The 20,704-nt window shown below is 37.6% G+C and overlaps 1 protein-coding gene across 1 annotated transcript; it reads left to right on the top strand.

Annotated features, from left to right (window-relative positions):
- The first annotated feature begins 269 nt into the window (after positions 1 to 269).
- Positions 270 to 845, top strand: LOC149375523 (uncharacterized). Its single transcript, XM_089598711.1, has one exon. The coding sequence runs from the start codon at positions 270 to 272 to the stop codon at positions 843 to 845; it is 576 nt and encodes a 191-aa protein (XP_089454837.1).
- Positions 846 to 20,704: the final 19,859 nt, after the last annotated feature.

Here is a 20,704-nt window from a genome sequence, read left to right as displayed (position 1 = left end):
CATGCGAGCGTTAGTACACCAATACTACAATACGTGAGCAAACCGGACGATACATCGTGCGACTCTCTTTCATCGAAAAGGCGCCAGAATAATGAAACTCTCGTTCGCAAGCTCTCTGTCGTTTCCACGCCTTGCGACGCAAATTACAATCTAACGGCGAACTTAATCACGAGTACACGAAGATAATGTTTGAATTAGAATTAAAATTGTTTGAGCACTTAATGCGATTTAGCTCTTATGCGTTTGTTTTGACAGCCGATATCGAGAAAATGTATAGGCAGGTACTGATGCATCCCGACGATCGGCGTTATCAGAGGATCTTTTGGTATAACGGGAAAGATGTCGCCGTGTACGAACTAAATACGGTTACTTTTGGAGTCGCGTCCGCTCCATATTTAGCAATACGCACGCTTCATAAATTAGCTGACGATGAAAGGAACGATTTCCCGCGAGCATCTAAAATACTGAGACGCGATCTGTATGTCAACGATCTTTTGACGGGTGCCAATTCAATCGAGGAAATTTTACAAATTCGCGGCAAATTAATTGATCTTTTGAATCGCGGTGGGTTTAATATTCGTCAGTGGGCATCCAATCACCGACATGCTTTAGATAACTTCGATCGAAAGCTGTTTAATTCTGATAACATGTTAAAAGAGGAACCAGTTTTAAAAACTCTTGGGGTAACTTGGGATTCGCGGTCGGATGAATTTGTTTATACTGTTAAAAAAATAGTTTTTCCAAGTAAAATCACGAAACGACATATACTCTCCGAAATTGCGAAAATCTTTGATTCACCGGGTTTCCTCGGACCAGTGGTATTGTACGCGAAGATCATGATATAAGACTGTTGGAATGCAAAAAGCGATTAAGATGAATCAGTACCACAGGAGCTCTACACTCGTTGGATGAAATTTGCGCGTCAGATTTCTCTCATCCAAAATTTTGCCATAGATCGGAAACTTTTAATCGACAATGCGGCAACGATAGATTTACATGGATTTTGTGATGCGAGTCAAGCGGGTTACGGTGCATGTATATAATGTGCGTTCTGTAGATCGGTCTGGGAATTGCTCTGTGCATCTTGCGTGTGCGAAATCTCGTGTAGCACCGGTAAAAATGAAAAAGATTCCTCAACTAGAATTATGCGGCGCACTGCTTCTCGTACGATTATTTAAAGAAATGCGTCCAGTGCTCGATTTCGAAGTTAACAAAATAATTTTTTGGTCGGATTCAACGATCGTTTTACATTGGCTTCAAAAATCACCGGAAGCCCTTAAAGTTTTCGAGGAAAATCGAGTTAACGAAATTCAAGCAATGGATTCAGTTCACGAATGGATGCATGTACGAACGAAAGACAACCCTGCCGACGCGCTTTCGCAAGGTCAATTGCCGATCGAGTTTTTAAAAAATGAAACTTGGCTTAGCAGCCCCGCGTAGCTCAAGCAATCAGAAATCGAATGGCCAAAAACAATCTTAATATTACCGAGCGAATAATCGGGATTAAAAGGTTAAACGTGTTTGTTAATAATTTCAGGGACAGAAATTTTTTTACGATTTTCTTGCTATTCAAAACTGATTAACGTAATTGCTTTTTGTCTGCGGATCAAACGGGTCAACCAGTTTAAAGGAAAGAATATCAGTGTGAAGGAGAGGCGCGAGGCCGAGCGAGTAATATTACGTAGGATACAAAAAGATCAATTTTCGGACGAGATCAAGCGTTTGTCTTCCTCAAAATCGATAAAAAATACTCGTCTATCAGCTTTTGATCCCTTTATCGATGAGCATGGTCTTTTGCGAGTGGGCGGGAGATTAAGAAACGCAAAAATTTCTTTTGATCAAAAACATCCGGTTTTGTTACCATCGCGCCATGACGTTACGGATTTAATTATTCGCGATGCTCATCGATATACGTTGCATGCCGGGATTCAAACTACACTTCACGCAATTAGACAGCGTTTTTGGCTTTTGGACGGAAAACAGCAAGTTAGACATTAGTGCTGAAATGCGTGGAGTGCGTGTGAAATCGACCAATACCCATTCACAGTAAGATGGGAGACTTACCGTCAGCTCGCGTAACCGAAGCAGCCGCGTTTTCTCATGTAGGGGTGGATTTTTTCGGACCGTTATACATTAAAGAGAAAAAATTGCGAAATCGCAATCGAGTTAAAGTTTACGGATGTGTGTTTGTGTGCATGGCGTCTAAGGCTGTACGTCTCGAAATCGTAAGCGACTTGATGACTGAAGGTTTTTTAGGAATTTTTAAGCGGTTTTGTGGCTGACAAGGCATTCTGAGTCACGTGTTTTCTGACAATGGCACGAATTTCGTCGGAGCCAATAATCAACTACAAGAGATGTATAATCTGTTTAACTCTGACCAATTCCGTGACGATGTCAATCATTTTGCTGTCCAAAGAAATATCGTTTGGCATTTTAATCCACCACTGTCACTGCACCACGGTGGACTATGGGAATCAGCCGTCAAGTCGTTTAAACATCATTTTAATCGGGTAATCGGTGATCAGTTGCTTACTTTCGAAGTACTCAATACCCTTGCGATAGAAATTAAAGCAATCTTGAACTCAAGACCACTTTATAGTTTATCTAACGATCCTAATGACTTAACAGCCATCACACCGGCGCATTTATTAATTGGACGACCCTTGAATTTTTTGCCGGAAGCTGATCTGTCTTCTGTTCCAGGTAACCGGCTGTCAGTTTGGCGATTTATCACCTGAGCATGGCAGGACTTTTGGAAGCGGTGCTACTTGGAGTACCTTCACGAGCTGCAGCGTCAACAAAAATGGAGCGAATCGAATCACGAAATTAAAGTAAATACGACCGTTTTACTCATCGATAAGAATCAACCGTGCATGCGCTAGCGGTTGGGAGTTGTCGTCGAGATCCATCCAGGCGCCGATGGCATCACACTGAAAATAAAAAGCGGCCAGAGTAGCTTGACTGTCTGGCTGTTCCAGCCTGTGTGACCCAAGTAAAGAAATATAGGCTAGACTTGCTTGGGAGCCAAGCAGAAACTGCTTAGGGGAGCCAGGCAAATGTGACCTGTCACTCACCAAGCAAATCTTGCTCCCTAAGCCAAGTCAAGATTGTCTATTTGGTCTTCTGCAGGCCGCGTGACGTGCGTGTGAGATTTAATTAAAAGTGTTTAATTATATGTATATATAGTACGCTATTATCATGAATAAACTAATCGAACAAGTGGAGAGTCGGCCGTTTACTTACTGTAATAGATTAGTTTGTCCAATCCTTGTTACGTCAGTGGAATTTAGACAAATTTATCGCCAGATTTGAAGGTAAGGTTATAAATTCACTTGTACGTAAGCTATAGTAAATGGACGATTGTATACAAAGAGTGCAGTTTCACACGTTTGAAATAAATATGCTATTGTATTTAGTTATGATAAATAGTAAGTAGTGTAGAAAAAAAATCTTACATGAGCATGAAAAGTTACAGTATTTGAATGTATGGAATGAATGATTTTTATTACAGAGGCTGGTACCGATGAGCATATTTTTGGTATTATAGACGAACAAATGATTAATAATTTGTTTGAATTGAAAGAGTGCGGATATAAGAGAAAATTCGAAATGGGTTATAATGCATGGAAACAATCACAAGATAAGAATGATGAAAAAGTTGACGCTGCAAATAAAATACACCCTCAACTCACATGTAACACTTCAAATTTTCATTTGTCCAAAGCAATGACATCGAATTCATTGACGATGTTAGGAATGAAGATCTCAGTAGTTCGATCTCAATTTTACGTATGCGTTATTCAGTTCTTCCTTATTTATTTTTTCCATTAATTTTTTAATACAGTGAAACATTATATACATATATATACATATATATATATATATATATATATATATATATATTCATTCTCTGTGAGCAGCTTTTGTGATAAAATTTTTAAATAATTTTGTAACAAAAAATTTTATAAGAAATATAATAAATAATAAGTACTTGTAACCTCACATTGATTTTCAATATTTACCCCACCTTAATAAATTGTATTTGCTATAAATAAATCATATGCTCATGAGGAAAACTGAAAAGACCGAGCGTACTCTTACATTATTTCAGATAGATGACTTAGTTTAGGGAGCAAAATTTGCTTGGTTAGTGACAGGTCACATTTACCTGGCTCACCCAAGCAGTTTCTGCTTGGCTCCCAAGCAAGTCTAGCCTATATATCGTTACTTGGGTCGCACAGGCTGGAACAGCCGGACAGTCAATTTACTCTGGCCGCTTTTTATTTTCAGTGCACTCGAGTCGTCACCGTTAGAACAACTCAAGGGATATTCAAGCGCAACGTCACGCAGTTATGCCCACTACCAATTTCTACACCACAACAACCTTGAGCATCGATTGCATTGTTATAGGGATTATTGTATCGAAAAAGAGTCTTGTACATATTTTGTACTTTTGTATATATTCACACACACACACACATACATATACAATCGAACCAATCGAAGGAGGCAGATCGGCTACATTATCGAACGAAAAACGCTTACGACTAACGTTTTTGCTCGCTATCCTCGCAACGGGGGGAGCATGTTTAGTTGAATGCGACTGAATCGAGTACCGCCACGTGAGCGGAGGAGGATTGAAGCTCACAGCACGTTCGTCATCATCAATGTATTAAGCCACGCTTAAATTCGTTTACTTCAAACATACACACTCATTACGCGGGTTTCTTATTTCGCTCTAGAGTCTCGTTCTCTCTCCCCCTTCAAATCGAATCCTGAGTCTGCCTCGTCCATCTTCGGCATTGTTCGCGTCCCAACACCCGATTGACACTCGAGATGAACAACACCTCCACTAATTGGCGCGCATCAGTAGAAAAGGGGGGGGGGGGTTGAGGGAGAAAGAAAGGGTATCACCACTGGGAAAATTCGGTAGTCCTCGGTGAGTCCGATACTTGCATCTGTACAGAGCGGTCTGCAGTTGTTTTCTGAGAAATCGTGTACGTAGCTTGTCTTGGGTAATTTTCGCTTGTTCAAGTTTTTGAGAAGTATTTTGGTTGCGCCACGACGCATTAACGTATTTTGTTTTGCATCAATTCATCTTTGTTTGTTTGAATCTAAAATACAGCCACGTGCTGCGTCAACATTCACCACGTGCTGTGAGCACCCACGGCGAACGTCCACACTCGCGGAACCGTGGTACGAAGACGAGAAGGAGAACAGCGCGGGCGCGCGCTTACACTCACACCTTTACACATTTACATCTGCACACCAATTCAAACCAGGTTGTTATTTTTTCCTATTCAATTTGTACCGGTCGTTTTTCTCCTCTTAGGGGGTTTTCTCGCAAGAATTTCCTCCTTTGAGCCACCAATTACATCTTCATCAGTGGCTTATAAATAGTGTTTTTTTATTTAGTTTAACCCAAACCTGTCCTATCCTTCGTCAGTTAACGTAAATGCTTCACAATTAATTCCGTGTCTTTTATAGTAAAGCAGTACCGTATTTTTAGTAATTTAATTATTGCCCTTAAATTTAGAAGTTTGTCCTGTGGTTCCGCAGCATAGTGTTACCTTTCTCGCGTTTTGTATTTTGTAGTTTGTATTTGCTTTACGGGCTCCCTACTTACGATCTTATTAATAAATCAGATGGCTTCGTGACATAGACGCAGTCATTATAGTGGCAGAAGACCCCTGTGCCACAATTCAAGATGTTACCATTTTTTTTTTCTATGAATTATCCTTTTTATGCTCAAGGCGTATCTTTATATCTTCAAGATATGATGAATTCACCAGATACTAGTAAAAATGATTTAAAACGTGGTATGGTATATGTAAAATGGAAATCAGATATTTTTAATGGTGTCAGTTTGCGACTTAGCTTTAGAGCAGTCTCAAATCAGATCTTCCGCTGTATCAGGAGGTTTAATGGGAATATCACAAAACGAAAAGGCAATGCAAAAATGGATTCTTTTATATCATGTAAAAAATGCCATCCACGAATCACTCCTTTCTTTTTGCGATATGCAAGGAGAAAATTTAAATGGTATATAATCATTTAATCACAATGAATAGAGTTCACATCAAATGAATAAAGATGATCAAGACATTGAAAAAATAATTGATGTAAGCTCTAAATGTACGTTTGTTTGTACGGGTGATATCTCCTTTCGTTTGCACAATATTTGTAGTGGCAAATTAGCCTCGAAATTAGCTAGTGACGAAATACGTTCTTATTTATTATCATTAAGAGAAAGTGGCGAAAGTTCTTAAAATAATTTTATAGATAAATGTTTTGTGAAAATAGAAAAAAATGTTTTGAATTCCTTCCAAAAGTAATGATAAAAAATTTTCAATTCAGTTAAATCAGATCTCATGAACGAAATGGAAAAAAGAACAAAATAAAAACAAAATATTTTAGTAGTCGATTCTTCTTTAAATTTGAAAGTACATATTTTTGATAGCATGGTAATCATTCATATGCTGCAGTTAAGCAAGAGCCGTACTTTTGGTGAATTTACAAGTATTTTTGTAAATTATATTTGTTCATTTTTTAAGAAATCTAATGTTTCTCGAGTTAATGTTGTATTTGATCGGTATGATAATCTTGGTGTGAAATAACTGGAAAGCTCTTTGAGAGCAAAAAATATTCAAACATCTGTTATTCAAAATGCCGATACGATAATACCTAGTGAAATTAATGAATTGTTAACAAATTCTAAAAATAAAATTAAACTATTTAAATTTCTCTGTAAAAACAGTTACAAGTTTGTTTTCTTAAGGCCTCAGCAAAAAATAATTATATCGGGAGGCTTTGACGATTTAACTAAATATTATAAAGTTAAAGGTGATATGATGTCTGAAGTAATTGCTAAAGGGCTAAAAGTCTTTCTTATAATGTATGTGATATTTTACCGGGATCGCATGTTTTTACTGGCTGTAACCAGTACAAGTAAGTTAAACTAAAAAAAAAGCATTAGATTTGGTAAAGTTACAAGAAAATGTTAATGCTCTCAAGCTTTTGGGCCAGGACTTACAGTTTGATTCTCATCATATTCGATCATTAGAGAAACTATATTTGCAATTATAAGATAAAAAGGGTGAAACAGCTGACGATGCAAGAATTAGTATTATTTCGCAATCAGGTGGAATCAAACTTAAACTAAATGATATTCCATGAACGTCCGATGCTTTACACTTGCACATTTTGAGAGTACATGCGCAGACATACATTTGGAAAAAAGCAATATTTCCTTCGTACGTCGAATTAGATATAATACGTTTCGGTTACAAGTATGAAGATAACGTACTTATACCAGTATTTATGACTAAGAATCCTTTACCAAATGGTTTAATAAAAGCGTACAGTTGTAACAAGTCTTGTAATACTAAGGCATGCAAGTGTAAAAAAAAAGCGTTAGTTGTATACCTGTATGCGGCAGTGACTTTGATTATTGTAAGAACGTGAAATTAGTTTCATAACTAATTATATGTGAAACTTAATAAAAAATGAAGTTCAATACGTGTTTTTTTATGTGTTTGATCGTTTAACTCTCATTTTTGTATTTATTATTTCTAAGGAACATCATACTAATATATAAAGCAAAGTCGCTAAAACCGTTGTAATCGCTAACCGCGAAAACTACTGAACCAATTTTGCTGAAATTTTGCATACTAATTCTTGATGATTTCGAGATGCTTTCTGCATAGTTTTTTTTTTGAAAAATTTAATAACAATAGCGATAAATAAGCTCAAAGTTTTGCTAAAATAAGCTAGCTGTGCGCTTTAGTTCAGTACGATCTGCTAAGTGGCGTTGACATAAAATTAAAGCTACCTGCAACAGAATCAAATAAGTGTAATTATAATACGCCGAAGCGTGTCGACAATATTTGGAATCGTTTACCCGCAGTTTATCGCGCTGCATCGAGACTGTAGATGATAGTCGTGCAGCTGGGTATCTCGGTTACCAACGACACTCTTCCCCAATGGGCAAGTAACCTAGGTCTACTTACACCCTGATCCTCCAGGATTGACGAGTGCCACCAATCAAAAATTATGCAAATCAATAACGTCTCCGGCAGAATATCAGGAGACGTGTCTAGCCAGAGTACAACCTGCTCCAACACTTCAGAATTACGTTGCCGTTTCACCCTCCAGCCTGGTGCTGTCAGAGAATTTTTCACTACGAATGTAAGCCAGAGAAGAAAACCTTGAGGAGCACGGGCAGCCACAACAGCTTCCTTCTCAGTGGTCATTTCAACGGCATACCCACATAGAAGGTATTTTCTAGGCCCATTTTCCCAAGTAACGATGAGCGGTTGGTTATCCAGGGAACGACCCGAAGACGAGATATTCTTTGGTCAGCGGCGTACCTCCCTCCATCACGGTCTCCGTACATAGAGACTTCAAGAGTAAGAGTCAAGCTACCCGTAGCCAGCTCTTCATCATTAAAAATAATAATAATAATAATAATAATAATAATAATAATAAGATATAGCTAGAATTTTTACCACTGGCCCTTTTCAGGGCTATTATAAGTATTTACGTTTCCTACTTAACCATCACTCCATCGGTTCTTTTAAGGGCCACCTAAGTGTAAACTACCTTGCCAACAAATACATTTTTACTACCATTTCCGGAAGCGATTCGTCGACTAAAAGACTATGTTAACTAAAGACGGCCACTATTAAACCAAGTCAGTCATTCACTGGCAGCCGTCACGAACGGAGTTGTTCTTCGCAAGGCTGGGAACCCTAGTGACCAACAACTTTATATTACCCTTTTGATTCTAAGCATTCAACCAGGAATTACCGATCCTCTCCAAGGTCTGCGCTGGGTGAACCTAACGGCTATGAAGGGGAAAAAAACTTGAGCCAACGGGACAGTCTCCAACGGGCAAGCATCCCGAATCCATCTCCCCATCTTAGATTACCAAAACAACTGAGTCTGAAAAAAAAGATGCTTTAGACACTGACGTCTTCGACGTTATACCAGGAGACGCAAATAACTCTACAATTAGCTCCAAAGCTTTAGACTTTGTAATATTTCTCCAGATCAGTCTGGGGCTTTAACAGCAGGTCAGAGAAGATCACTCTGAGGTATCTAGGCAGTCACAATTGCTGTAAATTTCAGTCAAGAAAGAGTATACTTAAGAAGCTCATCGGTCTTTTTTAGGGTCATCGGACGCTGAACTACCTTACCAACAAATATAGTAGAACTTAACAAAGTTGATAGAAAACAGCCTGCCCAACACCATATTATGGATTAACCTACAATCGTCCAAAACTAGTTATTCAGTGGACATGGTGTTGATTTGTAATACATTTTTATTGTTAGGAAATTTTTTTTAGCAGGACGCGTCACGTATAATTATTTACTGTCGTTGCTTTCGATGTAGTGTTAATTTTTTTAAGTCATGGTTGGGAGTTCAGGAAAAATTTCGTTATAAACATTGCAATAGTTTGGTAATGAATATATTTCAACGTTTGAGGCTTACTACAAGATACTAAAGCTACGTTAGGAATCACTTCTAGAGCTACAAAATTATATTTGTATGCTTCATGCCTATTTTCATTTTTGACTTTTTTTGCTACACAATTATTATTTCTACCAAGAGGACAGTGTTTTATAGTATATGATTTGCTTACAAAATTATTACCTCAATGAAAAATTTATTTGCAATATGCCTACATGTATAAAAACGATCAATAATTATTGTAATCAATTACTGTAATTTTTATTTGAAAAAAATTTCAAGTAGAGACAGACCTCAACCTGGCACCCGTTGGAGTGCTGATCAGACAAACATATTGCTTAGTGCATTGACAAAGAATCTGAAGGTAGCATCTAGATAGCTTATCAGGCCAAATGGCAAAATTAACTTACTTCAGGGGTGGAGGCTGGTAGCTGAGCATGTTTTAGAAGTTGGTGTTCCTAAAACAATTAAACAGTGTAAAGCTGTAAGTTCTGAAGTTCTTATATTTTATGATGGATTTGTTTCCACGTTCTTTTGGGATTTGTTAGCGTTTTTCTGCAACCTATCGAAAGTTGAAATAACTTTTAATTCTACGTAAACATATGCAGGGTATGGTTTTACTTCTTTATTATTCTGAACATGCACAAATTTTGCAAGAAGTTTGAGTGTGAGAAAATTTTGAAACTTCACTTTTTCCATTAAATGTATGCATAAGAAAAATATTAAATGAGAGAATTGTTTACCTTAAGTTAAGAAAGTAATGTAGAAAACAAGAGTTATGTCTAAAAATATATATTTGTCTTTACAAAATTTAAAAGGAGTGAACCTTTTTAAAAAGTTTAAAAATAATTCAAAGCCACGTAATAACAGTCAAATCTGTGTTCGTAGTACTTTTTTTGTATTAGTAAGGCAAGTTATCGTTATCATGTGTTACATAACAGTCTGCTCCTGTCTTCTGATCTTTGATGGTTTTGTTTTTTTGGTTTGCTTCCAGAAAATAACTTGATAATTCTTTATCGATCTCAGAACGTGGTCTATTTAAAAATGCTTGCATATGCTCTTGCACTCTGCAACAAGGTTTATCTTCTAATAAATTCCTGTAACAAATAACGAAACAAAGTACCGATCAGATAAATATTTTTTAAATTTCAAAATCTCAACTGCTTTTACCTACGTTAAAAAGTAAAGGTTAATAATTTTGAATGCACTTTGTGCATTACGTTTAGTTTTTTATTCAAGTTACTATTTTACTACAAATTTATAATAATAGTAAAGAGAATAAAGTATTTAGCACGTTAAAAATAAATCGTTACAGCTGTAAATTAGTAAGTACTGAATAATTTTTGATTGAGAATTTTGTTTATTTTAAATGCTTTTTTGTATTTTTAAACAATAATAACTATGAAAACACCTGCTTGAAATCAAAGAGTGGACTATAATAATCTTGCAAGTTTCACTATAATTTTAACTTAACCTTTTCATGATGAAAATTAATCCAATCTTACATTTATTTAAGTTTCTATTTATTTAAATGCTGATAGTTAATAACATCATCGTTGTCAACAACAACAAAACTATTATTTAATTTTATAAGGAGTAATACAGTTTATTTTTCTTTGAATTGCATCAAAGAGTTTAAGGTAACACTCAATAATTTCGTACAAACAAGATTCAACTAAAAGTTTACTATCATTCTGAAGTAATTATGATTAAACTCTCACTAATTTTAACTGTACTTTTATTGTATTAATGAAATTTTAAAACGTTTGAGTATGTATTTATGCATAAAAACTGTTCATTATGTGATTGAAACATAGTGCTAATTGTTTTTCCAAACGTGATCATACAATATCCAGATCTGATTACCTTATAATCAACGATACAATTCCTTTTATTTCTGGGTGTTTTTTTAAGTACATCTCATTCTCTTTTCTCAGAGAAATTTTTTTCTTATCCAATAGTTCCTGCTGTTCTGGTTCAAGAGCGTCCACATCAGAATTTATCGTACTGTGTGATGGTTGTGATGAATGAAATAGTTTATCACAACTATTAGTTGAAAAATCATCCATTGTAAAAAAAAATCCACCTCACTTGTTCAATGTTTCAAGAAATATACAAATGTTGTTAACTTGGTGTAAAGGTTATAAAGCTAGAAAAAAAAAAAAAAAGTACATCAAATGAATTCTTTTCACATGAATAAATGAATAACGATATCACAAATAAATTTTAAAAAAAACTTATTCATTGAATCAGAGTTACACAATGAAAAATCTATCTTTTTCGTAGGGTTGTAGTATAAATCTACTTACTATATAATTTTTTGTAAATAACAAATAAAGTTATACACAAAGCCTTCATAGCCAAATTCTATGTTATACTCATTTTCCTGATATTCTTGTAGTCTTGTAATTGTAAGAAAAATATCAGATTGGAGTCTTAAGTAAAAAATGTATCAAACCATAGTTATATCTAATAATAATAAATATATCTAATCACGACAACTGCTAGTAAAATCGGCTACATGTTGCAGTAAGTAGATTGCAGCTGACTAAATCCGATAAATGTCACGGATTATTCAAAACACGCAAGCATTTCAACCAAAAAAAGTCCTAACACTATCTACAGTAAATAAATCAAAAGCGACAAGTGCACGCAAATATACATGTATTCGGGGGTCAATAAATTCAGCCGCAATATCCGATAGCTGCATGAAGAAATGTGTTATCACTATCTCGCACGTGTGTATAATATATATTTATGTATTTGGATATACATGAACATGCGTAATTTTAAATAAAGCTTCGCAAAATAGGCTCGAGAACACCGTTAACTTTCATTCTTACACGATCCTGTCCTTTCTCGTTTTTGAAGTGCAATACAATTGTTTTAGCTGCTTAACAGCAAAAAAGCCTTTGCTCTTATCCTGTTATTGTCTCTTTATAGTGCCCTTATCGCGGAGGACAAGGGTAAACTCTATCGAGGGGTACATCACAGTTGAGGTAGTTATTGTTAAAAATGTTTGTTGTAAAAGAAGTTTAATTTATTACTCGTTGACACTTGAAAAAATGATGTGATTGTAATTCGGTATGCCAGTAAATAGTTAAAAAATTTTTCACATTGTTATTATATATATTATACACATTAAAAGAAGATAGAGGCAGTAAAAATTACTACTAGTATCAAATTTTTACTTAGATCCAATGTTTTTACGATAACCTATCTTATAAAATTGTACCTTACAAAAATTTCTCAAAACCTTGCTAGTTGTCCGTAACCATATAGAGGCAATGGTTTGTGTGTACCAACTTTTTTTGTAAATTTGAATACAGTCAAATCAAAAATTTTGTTTCTCTCAGAATAAGATTTTTATATGATGCAGATCTAGTATTTGCTTAAATATTTTTATCACTTTTATTCTTCATACCCTCCGCCATCCTATAATGTGACCAATAACTCAATCAGGTGTATGAAAAATTTTGGTCTATGAGTAAATAAATAACGAAATAAAATGAAAAAATCGTATGTATCTTTTCAAATATTAAATTTATTGCAACTAAATTTTTGAACAGCATAAAAGATACAGTGGCAAAATTAGATGCACCTTAACTCAGTATAACCTTAATCAGTGCATGATTAACTTTGAAACGTAAGCTTTTTTAGAACATGGTACTAATGAAATACGTTTCATTATTTTTCGCGGTGACACGTAACACGCTGGTATGAGAGAGATTCACTTAGTTACATGAAAATACAGCACTTTGAAAAATAGAGAGTCTATGGAGCACAGAAATAGCCAAATAGGGTTGAGAAAAGCGAAATTTGCGATATCTCACGATATCACTTGACATCTGCCTTTTATTCGCTGATTCACAAAATACAATTATTGTAATTTAAATTTTTTGTTTCCAAACCTATACCGATTCAGATCATGTGTTTTATAGCCATACCAGCGAAATGTAAATTGTATATGTATGTCACTAAATGACAACATGTACATGCTTGTTTAATAGAAGTTACTATCCTTGATAAAAGAACATGCCTGCATTATTTTACCCTTAATTATATCTTCCCTAATTCCTTCATAATTTATGTACATTAATTCAAAATTTTTACATACTTCTATATAAAACCTTCAAAAGTTATTTAAAATTAAGAATAGAGGGAAAAAATTTCACTACACTTTTAGAACATCAATTTGTGATGTCGGTAAAATGGATTGTGAACTTAAGGTACCCATGTATAAATTAAGCAAAGCTAAGCAAACTCCATACGAATGAATTTTTGCTCGAACTAGACGTGCAAAATTCATACCCCAAACAAAATTACCTCACACAGATGATGATTCAACCTCTATGGAAACCCGCATGTGTGTGGTTACCGTAGACACTGTTCAAAGTAGCATAAATGGCTCTCACGGCTTTAAACAATATTTAAGCGGCTTACCTTCCCACACCCCTGCCCCTCAAACACGGCTTTCGCATCCGATCTGCTATTGTGGTTTAATACCGAAATTCCAGGATTCGTTGGTTAGTAATGGCTAACGTATTTTTGTTCGTAGTAAAGCATCATTTACATGTTTTGTTGTTCCTCACATTAATTTAAAACAAACAATTTTATGATGTACTTTAAATGCTAGTAATGAGTCGAAAAACTCTCCCAGGAAATTCATTTGATGACAACGGATGTTTCAACGAACAATTTTCCTGCATTTGATTCATAGGTTGAAACCGTTGAAAATCCTCCGTGAAATTCGTACGGATATCATTAAGAAGACAAGAAATGGGCCTCTTTATGACGAGATTGAAAGTTGCTTCTTGATACAGCGATACTAAAAATGCATATTGTTACCAATGAAATAAATGCAAATGGAAATTCATATGAGTATAACCTCTCTCAACAGAGAAAACTACAAATTCTGGACTTGTTGTAGCTGTGTACATGCTGTATAACAATAGTTGGGCTGCATGTAATTGTGCAAAGAAGAAAAGAAAAAAAACAACAAGTCCTACATGGTGTAATGAAAACGTGGCCGGCTCTGTCTTTGTCGGCGTACGACTGAAAATTTACGATGTCGCGAAACTCGCCCGGCGACCAGGCACAATATTTCCAAGTGGTGCTCGCGCGTACTATAGGCTACTCATCCAACGCCAGCGAGCACAACGTGCACCAGTCGTATTGCACAGCTCACAGCGTATTATATGGTCACGGGATCAAAAAATCTCCCAGCGAACCCTCGGTTCAACGCACATATGCACACACGCTTCCTCGTGCCATCACTCACGTGATTAGACGCCGGAATAAATCTCAGTGGTGCAACGGCGCGAATATACACGTCCATCAGAACGAGAGCGCCAAGTCGACTCTGATCCAGCGAAAGTGAAAACCCTCCATACAGGTATAATATTTATTTGGGCTTGTATGCTCGCGTTGTTGCGGCAGAGAGAGTCCGACACCCATTGGGCAAAAAAGAAGAGACGGCCCCAGAGTGGGGGTGACGCAGTTTTTGGAGACTTGCACTGATAAATTGCAGAGGTAATTAAAGATGTGTTGAGATAACACGAGGACGAGCGTGCGCCACGGAGATACACTTGAGATTGCAAACCGGAGTGCTGCATGCACTTTTGCGTCTTTCTCCCTGTGGCGTTAACAGCACAAACGCAATAAACACACAGACACGCGCACGCGCGTAAACACATGAATGTCGTATGTATACATAGGAGCACCGACCGTGAAGTGAGGTCGAGGTGGGTCGAACTTGAAAATTCCGACGGGAAAAGGGGTGGGAGGAGCCGCTCAAGCGAAGTTTTAGCTCGCTAATGGCCGGGACTATCGATCGACGCGGAAAACACCCACACCCCTCGGTTGAGCCTTTTAGGGCTCTTGGCTGCGTGAACTTGAGACTTTTAAGGGATCGTTAGTTTCCCTAAGCTTAACATTTTTTGTTTTCCATGCACGGAGCCATCAATGGACGCCATAATGGCATTGTGCACGCGTTGGCTAATCGCATATCTTTAGAATGGGTTGCTACAAAAAGGAACGAGTTTTTGTTGTGTGGAAGACAATATTGGCAAATAGCAGATCTTGTCTAAAATATGACCTGCGAGTAGTGTAAAGCAAGTTTTCAAGCGTAACTGGATTGTAAATTCAATCATCGTGTCGATAGTTTTTTCAAAGTGGTGTATGACGTTGACTTTGGTGCCAGTAACAGAGAGCAGAGCAAAGATAATTAACAAACTTGCGTTTAACAATTGTGTAAAAATTTTCCCTCTGGTACTTCAAAGTAAAATATGCCTGTTTCGCGAAAATTAACGACGTGTTCATAGAAGACACACGCGCGCTTAGGGCATAGCTAAGTCTATATGTGCCGCACGTATGGAGTCGCTTTGCCAGCAGTCCACGGACGACGGCGCGAGGGTATTTATGTGGCTCAGTCAAGCTATCCGTTATGGTTGTCGTGCTGGAATGGCTCGATGTTCCAGCTCTAAAAACTCTTTGGTCGTGAGAGCATAATTTATTGTCAATGGTCATGCGTATACTATACTCGACTTATTTTCGTTTTAAAAGTAAAAAAAAAAAATTAAAAATTACTATGCGTCTCTTAAACGTCTATGAAATAACGAATATTAAATGGTGAGTTCCATATAATGGTACATAAAATCACCTTTTTCGCACAGTGGAGCTTAAAAAAGTTTCTATTTTGATTCGAGAATTAAATTAGTTTTTTTCCTTGACCAACAAGTAACAATTGAAAAGAAAAAAAAAAAAAAAAAAAAAAAAAAAAAAAAAAAAGTAAATATGAAATTATTTTCAAAGATAGTTCATGATTAAGCATGTCATAGACGAAATGAAAAGTAATCAGTGCTACCAACTTTTTAAAATACTGGGTAGTACACTCGATTTATTCGACAAAAGCAGTCACTGTCACTGATTTCGGAACGTTCCAACGACAATCAATGGAAGTACATTAGCACGCATCATTTAAAAATTTTTTTTCATCGAGGGGCACTGGTTATACAAGAAAGAACACAGAAAGGCATGGAAGAGAAAAATAAAACACTAAACAGTTATAGTCTGGAAAAAAAGCAAATCAACTCCCAACTTACACGGTGAATGAAACAACGGCAACGACGACGACGACAGGCCGACGTCAAGAGCGGTGATGCTCATTAGGAAAGCGCGCGTGCCGGCCACGGGGCGATGATTAACAGCGTGTTGGCCGTAAATACACAAAGGCGCTTGCTTTCTTCCTCCCTTGCATCTCGACGTGTGCAGCAGCCTCGGAGCAAAACAAGCGTGTAAGTACCTATATGTGGGTTACCAATAAACTTTGGCCTCGAGAGCAAACTTGCCTCTCTGTGAAAGTGAAAAACGAGCTTACGAGCCACAGCAGCAGCGGGAAGGAGGCAGATGAGCCCATAACTCGCGGCCGTCGTACATCACTGTTATTAATATACGCTCATCGCGCGTTCTCTACGACGGATCAAAGCGAGAAGCAGTACAAAAAATCGTGCAAGAAATCGGGAATCGAAATTAAAGGCCTGGGCATCAATCGAATGAAAATACCTCTCATCTTTAGGTTATCGAGAAAACGAGAGAGAGAAAGAGATAGCAGTGCCCACCCACATGGTGCACCACCTATGCAGATGTGTACTTTATGTATACTGTATTGGTACACGATGAAACTTGATGTAACCGAGAGTTGAATTGGTAAGGCACCAAATGGTGTATAATCCACCAGTCTTTTGTTTCTTTCCCCGATCCCAAATATTAATCCCATCTAGACATGGACGCATTGATCAAATTCGCAACAAGATGATGACAATTACACTGCACGCATCTACATGTGTGTAGGTGATAAAAAAAAAAAGAAAAAAGATATTATAAGAATAACGTTTTAAAGATATTGGAAGAGCGTTAACCTTACAACTTCTTAACGTTGTAAAACGAGGCTGTAAGCAACGTTGCACAAACGTTGGTAGAACGTCGAGAATGTCCGCTGATACTTGTGGCTAAAAATCACATGTCCACTATTTTTGAATAAAATTTGCATATTTCAGGTGGCATTTTATCAAGCCACAAATTGTCTTTTATTCATGAATACAAGACTTAAATTGACATAAATTGGCTCAACCTTAAGGTTCAAGTGCTGCCATCCAGACAGTGATACCTGTGCAGACTACCAATTTAACTTGAAAAGATTCTAGCAGTGATCGTAAGTAAGAAAAATCTCATCGGACATTTTTGACATTTTTACAACATTTATGCAACGCTATTGCAACCTCATTGTATAACGCCTTATAATTGTAAGAATGACGTTCTTTTACCGTTTTCAAAACGTGTTGTGCTATAAGGGGTAGGTATAGGTATCAGTAGTAGCGCCATTTGTCCATAACGTGATGGCACACGCTCGCGTGTTACCTCAACTTCAGGGGCGAGACAGTTGAAAGAGAGCGAGCGTCGCCTGGGGCATCCCTGCTTCCTCCTCTTCCCCAATGTAGTTACAACATTGGCGTGTGTTACTACAAGCGAGCGGCTCGGCAAAGTGCAAGCGAATGATCGAGTGCCGAGCGCTTGCATTGTTGCAGACTCGCACCCACCTATCGTCCTACCGCTCGTTTTTCCCCCAACAGTCCAGCTCGGCTGACAAACGCGAAGCGTCGAGCTTAATGATCGCTACGCGTTTCACCGAAAATTGATGCAGCTCCGCTCGAGCGTGGCCATCACTGCAGCTGCGTGCACGTGTATATATTTACACTGGTGGGTACTATTTGTCCAATGGAAAACGCGATTTATCCGAGTCCATTATTTACGTGCCCACTGAATGCTATGTTGGCAGTATTAATAGCTGCGCGTATATTTGGCTATCGATAATTTCCACGGGACGATGAAAAAGATGCGCGCAGGGTATCGATGGCAGGTTTTAGCGAGAATTAGTCCAAAGACTCTGACGGTCGGTGTTTTCCTCGTCCATTGGTTCTGCTTTACTCCAAGCTGACGTACGCACACTCAGTTTTTCTACTTGATGAGGGTATTAAACAAGACAACAGCCAAGTGACTTGGGGAAGTGCAACGGCACGCAGAGTCGCAAAGTGCAGAAAGAGTGGCCGTAAGAGGATTCGCGCGCTCGTCCACGACAACAAGAAACCGCAGGCGCGCTGCTATACAGCTCGCGGGATATTGTTTGCAGATGATGCACGTGGATGGTTCGCGGAAGAGCTACAAAAGCCGCTTTTGCGCATCACTCCTCGCGACCGCTCTAGTGGGCATGTGACATGAAGAAAGAGAGTGAGGGGGAAGAGAAGACTTTTGAGAATGCAAAAGGAGACATGAGGGTGGAAGGCTGTATGTACATCGAGGTACTTGCTCGTATAGGCAATGGCTGTGTGCCGGAGGACACATCTGCCGCGCACTTGTTACTAGGCGACAGGGCAGAGTGGCCCATTCGGTGAAACTGATGGCGCTCGTTGCTCTGCCCGGGCTCTGCCGTTTGTGCATACAGAGACGCTGCGAGAGAGAAAACTGTTTTCTCGGTGGATTAAGCGTACCTACCGGCTAGATGGTGCTTACGTAGTTTTCAATGCTACGATGAAACGACGGACGATTTTACCCCTATCCCTCCACCCCTTTCGGTCGGTGTGTTTCGAACGCTGCGTGGTGTACTTTTAAAACATCTGTCTTTGGCGCGTAAGAGCCTCCGCGGATTTAACCAGTCAAAGTAACTGAGGGGATAACTGCGAGTGGGATCATTTCCAACTTTTTTTTGTCCTTAAGGATTAGTGGGTAATTCGGAGGCGAATTAGACTACCTAGTGTGTGTATGACAAAGTTTTGTTCATTTTCTTGCATAGAAAAGATTTTAATTAAACGTAAAAAAAATCATCCACGGTAAAAAAGCTGTGAATTGGCATTAAATCATACAATATTTATACGAAAATTGGAAGATTATATCACTATTTGTTTTATTATGATAGATAAGATTAGTTGTGACTTGAAATCGTGTGTCTAAGCCATGCATGGCTTCATAGTAAATATACATATAAAGTTTTATACATACACAATGAATCATAGAAGTACAGAATCAAATTATGTAGCTGTTGCAAGAATACAAAATGTGTAAAATTGCAGGTGTTAGTGGATGACAAATGTACAATTTTTTAAAGATTAATATTGTAAATAATAGAAATTAATATCGAATGAGAAATCAAATTAACCTTGTTAACTCTACAATAACTATGTTGTAAAAAAACTTATTTTGAAAACAAAAGTCAGAATGTCAAAAATAACAGGCACAAGCCCTTTTCACGACGTCTTAATAAATTATTTTTTAAAACAGTGTGTGCGAAGATCAAATTCGCATGCACCTATAGAGTTCGCAAGGAACGCCATTCGCGCACTGCTTCAAGTTGTAAGTACGGTAAGAAATCGGCACCGATGCGCGAGGAAAATTCGCAACCTAGCAATAACAAATAGCAGTGACTCGCAATAGCGCATCAATTATTTAGCATAACCCTACGCTTCTGCTTATCAGACTTACTCTTGTGTTGCGTTACATAAGCTCGTGCGCATTATTAGCAAAGAGTATGTTAACAATATTAATTTTTAACATGAGCTTGGATAGGGAATCAAATGATACTGATTATGATACTTATTATTGAACTTCCAGGACCAGCCCATATATTATGCCCGTGTAAGTGCGAGAAGGAAAGTAATATGTTCTTTCTTCTCACTCGCACTCATACGGCCAAATGGGCTGATTCTGAAAGTTCAAGACTCCATGGATACGCAGCCTGACGGAGCCCATCGCGGACACGCAACCAAAACAGAGAATAAAAACTCAATCTTGGATCCGTTTGCAGCTGAATACGTGCAGCAATGCAAAGCTCTTCATTGATATTTTAGATGTAAGCACTTAAAAACACTTTCTTCACCACTGCAAAAAAAATGAAAGATCTTCTTCTCTCTCTATGATTTTCAAATGGTTCGTATTTCCCTCTCCACGGTAAAGTCAGTACCATATTCGACCATCTATTGGCGCTGAAATTTTGTTCAGATTAAGTCGATCTTCTCACACATTGTTTCAAAAAATAGTATATATAACTCGTGCGCGAGACGCGTTCCTCGCGCACTCGTCACCTTCTTACTGAATCAAAATTTATGGCTATAAAAAAACGAATAAAATTTTTATGCAAATGCTATATAAGCGAAGACTTCAGCAATTTTACATCAAAAACAA

Source organism: Copidosoma floridanum, unplaced genomic scaffold, assembly GCF_036245765.1.
Source record: "Copidosoma floridanum isolate Cflo_tuat_1 unplaced genomic scaffold, Cflo_Japanese_pri ptg000006l, whole genome shotgun sequence".
NCBI classification, from domain to species: domain Eukaryota; kingdom Metazoa; phylum Arthropoda; class Insecta; order Hymenoptera; family Encyrtidae; genus Copidosoma; species Copidosoma floridanum.
The sequence above is the reverse complement of the archived record's forward strand: the minus strand, read 5'-3'. Positions and strand labels throughout refer to the sequence as shown.

Excerpts from the sequence above, each read along its gene's own strand:
- LOC149375523 (XM_089598711.1), top strand. The coding sequence starts at position 270 with ATGTATAGGCAGGTACTGATGCATCCCGACGATCGGCGTTATCAGAGG.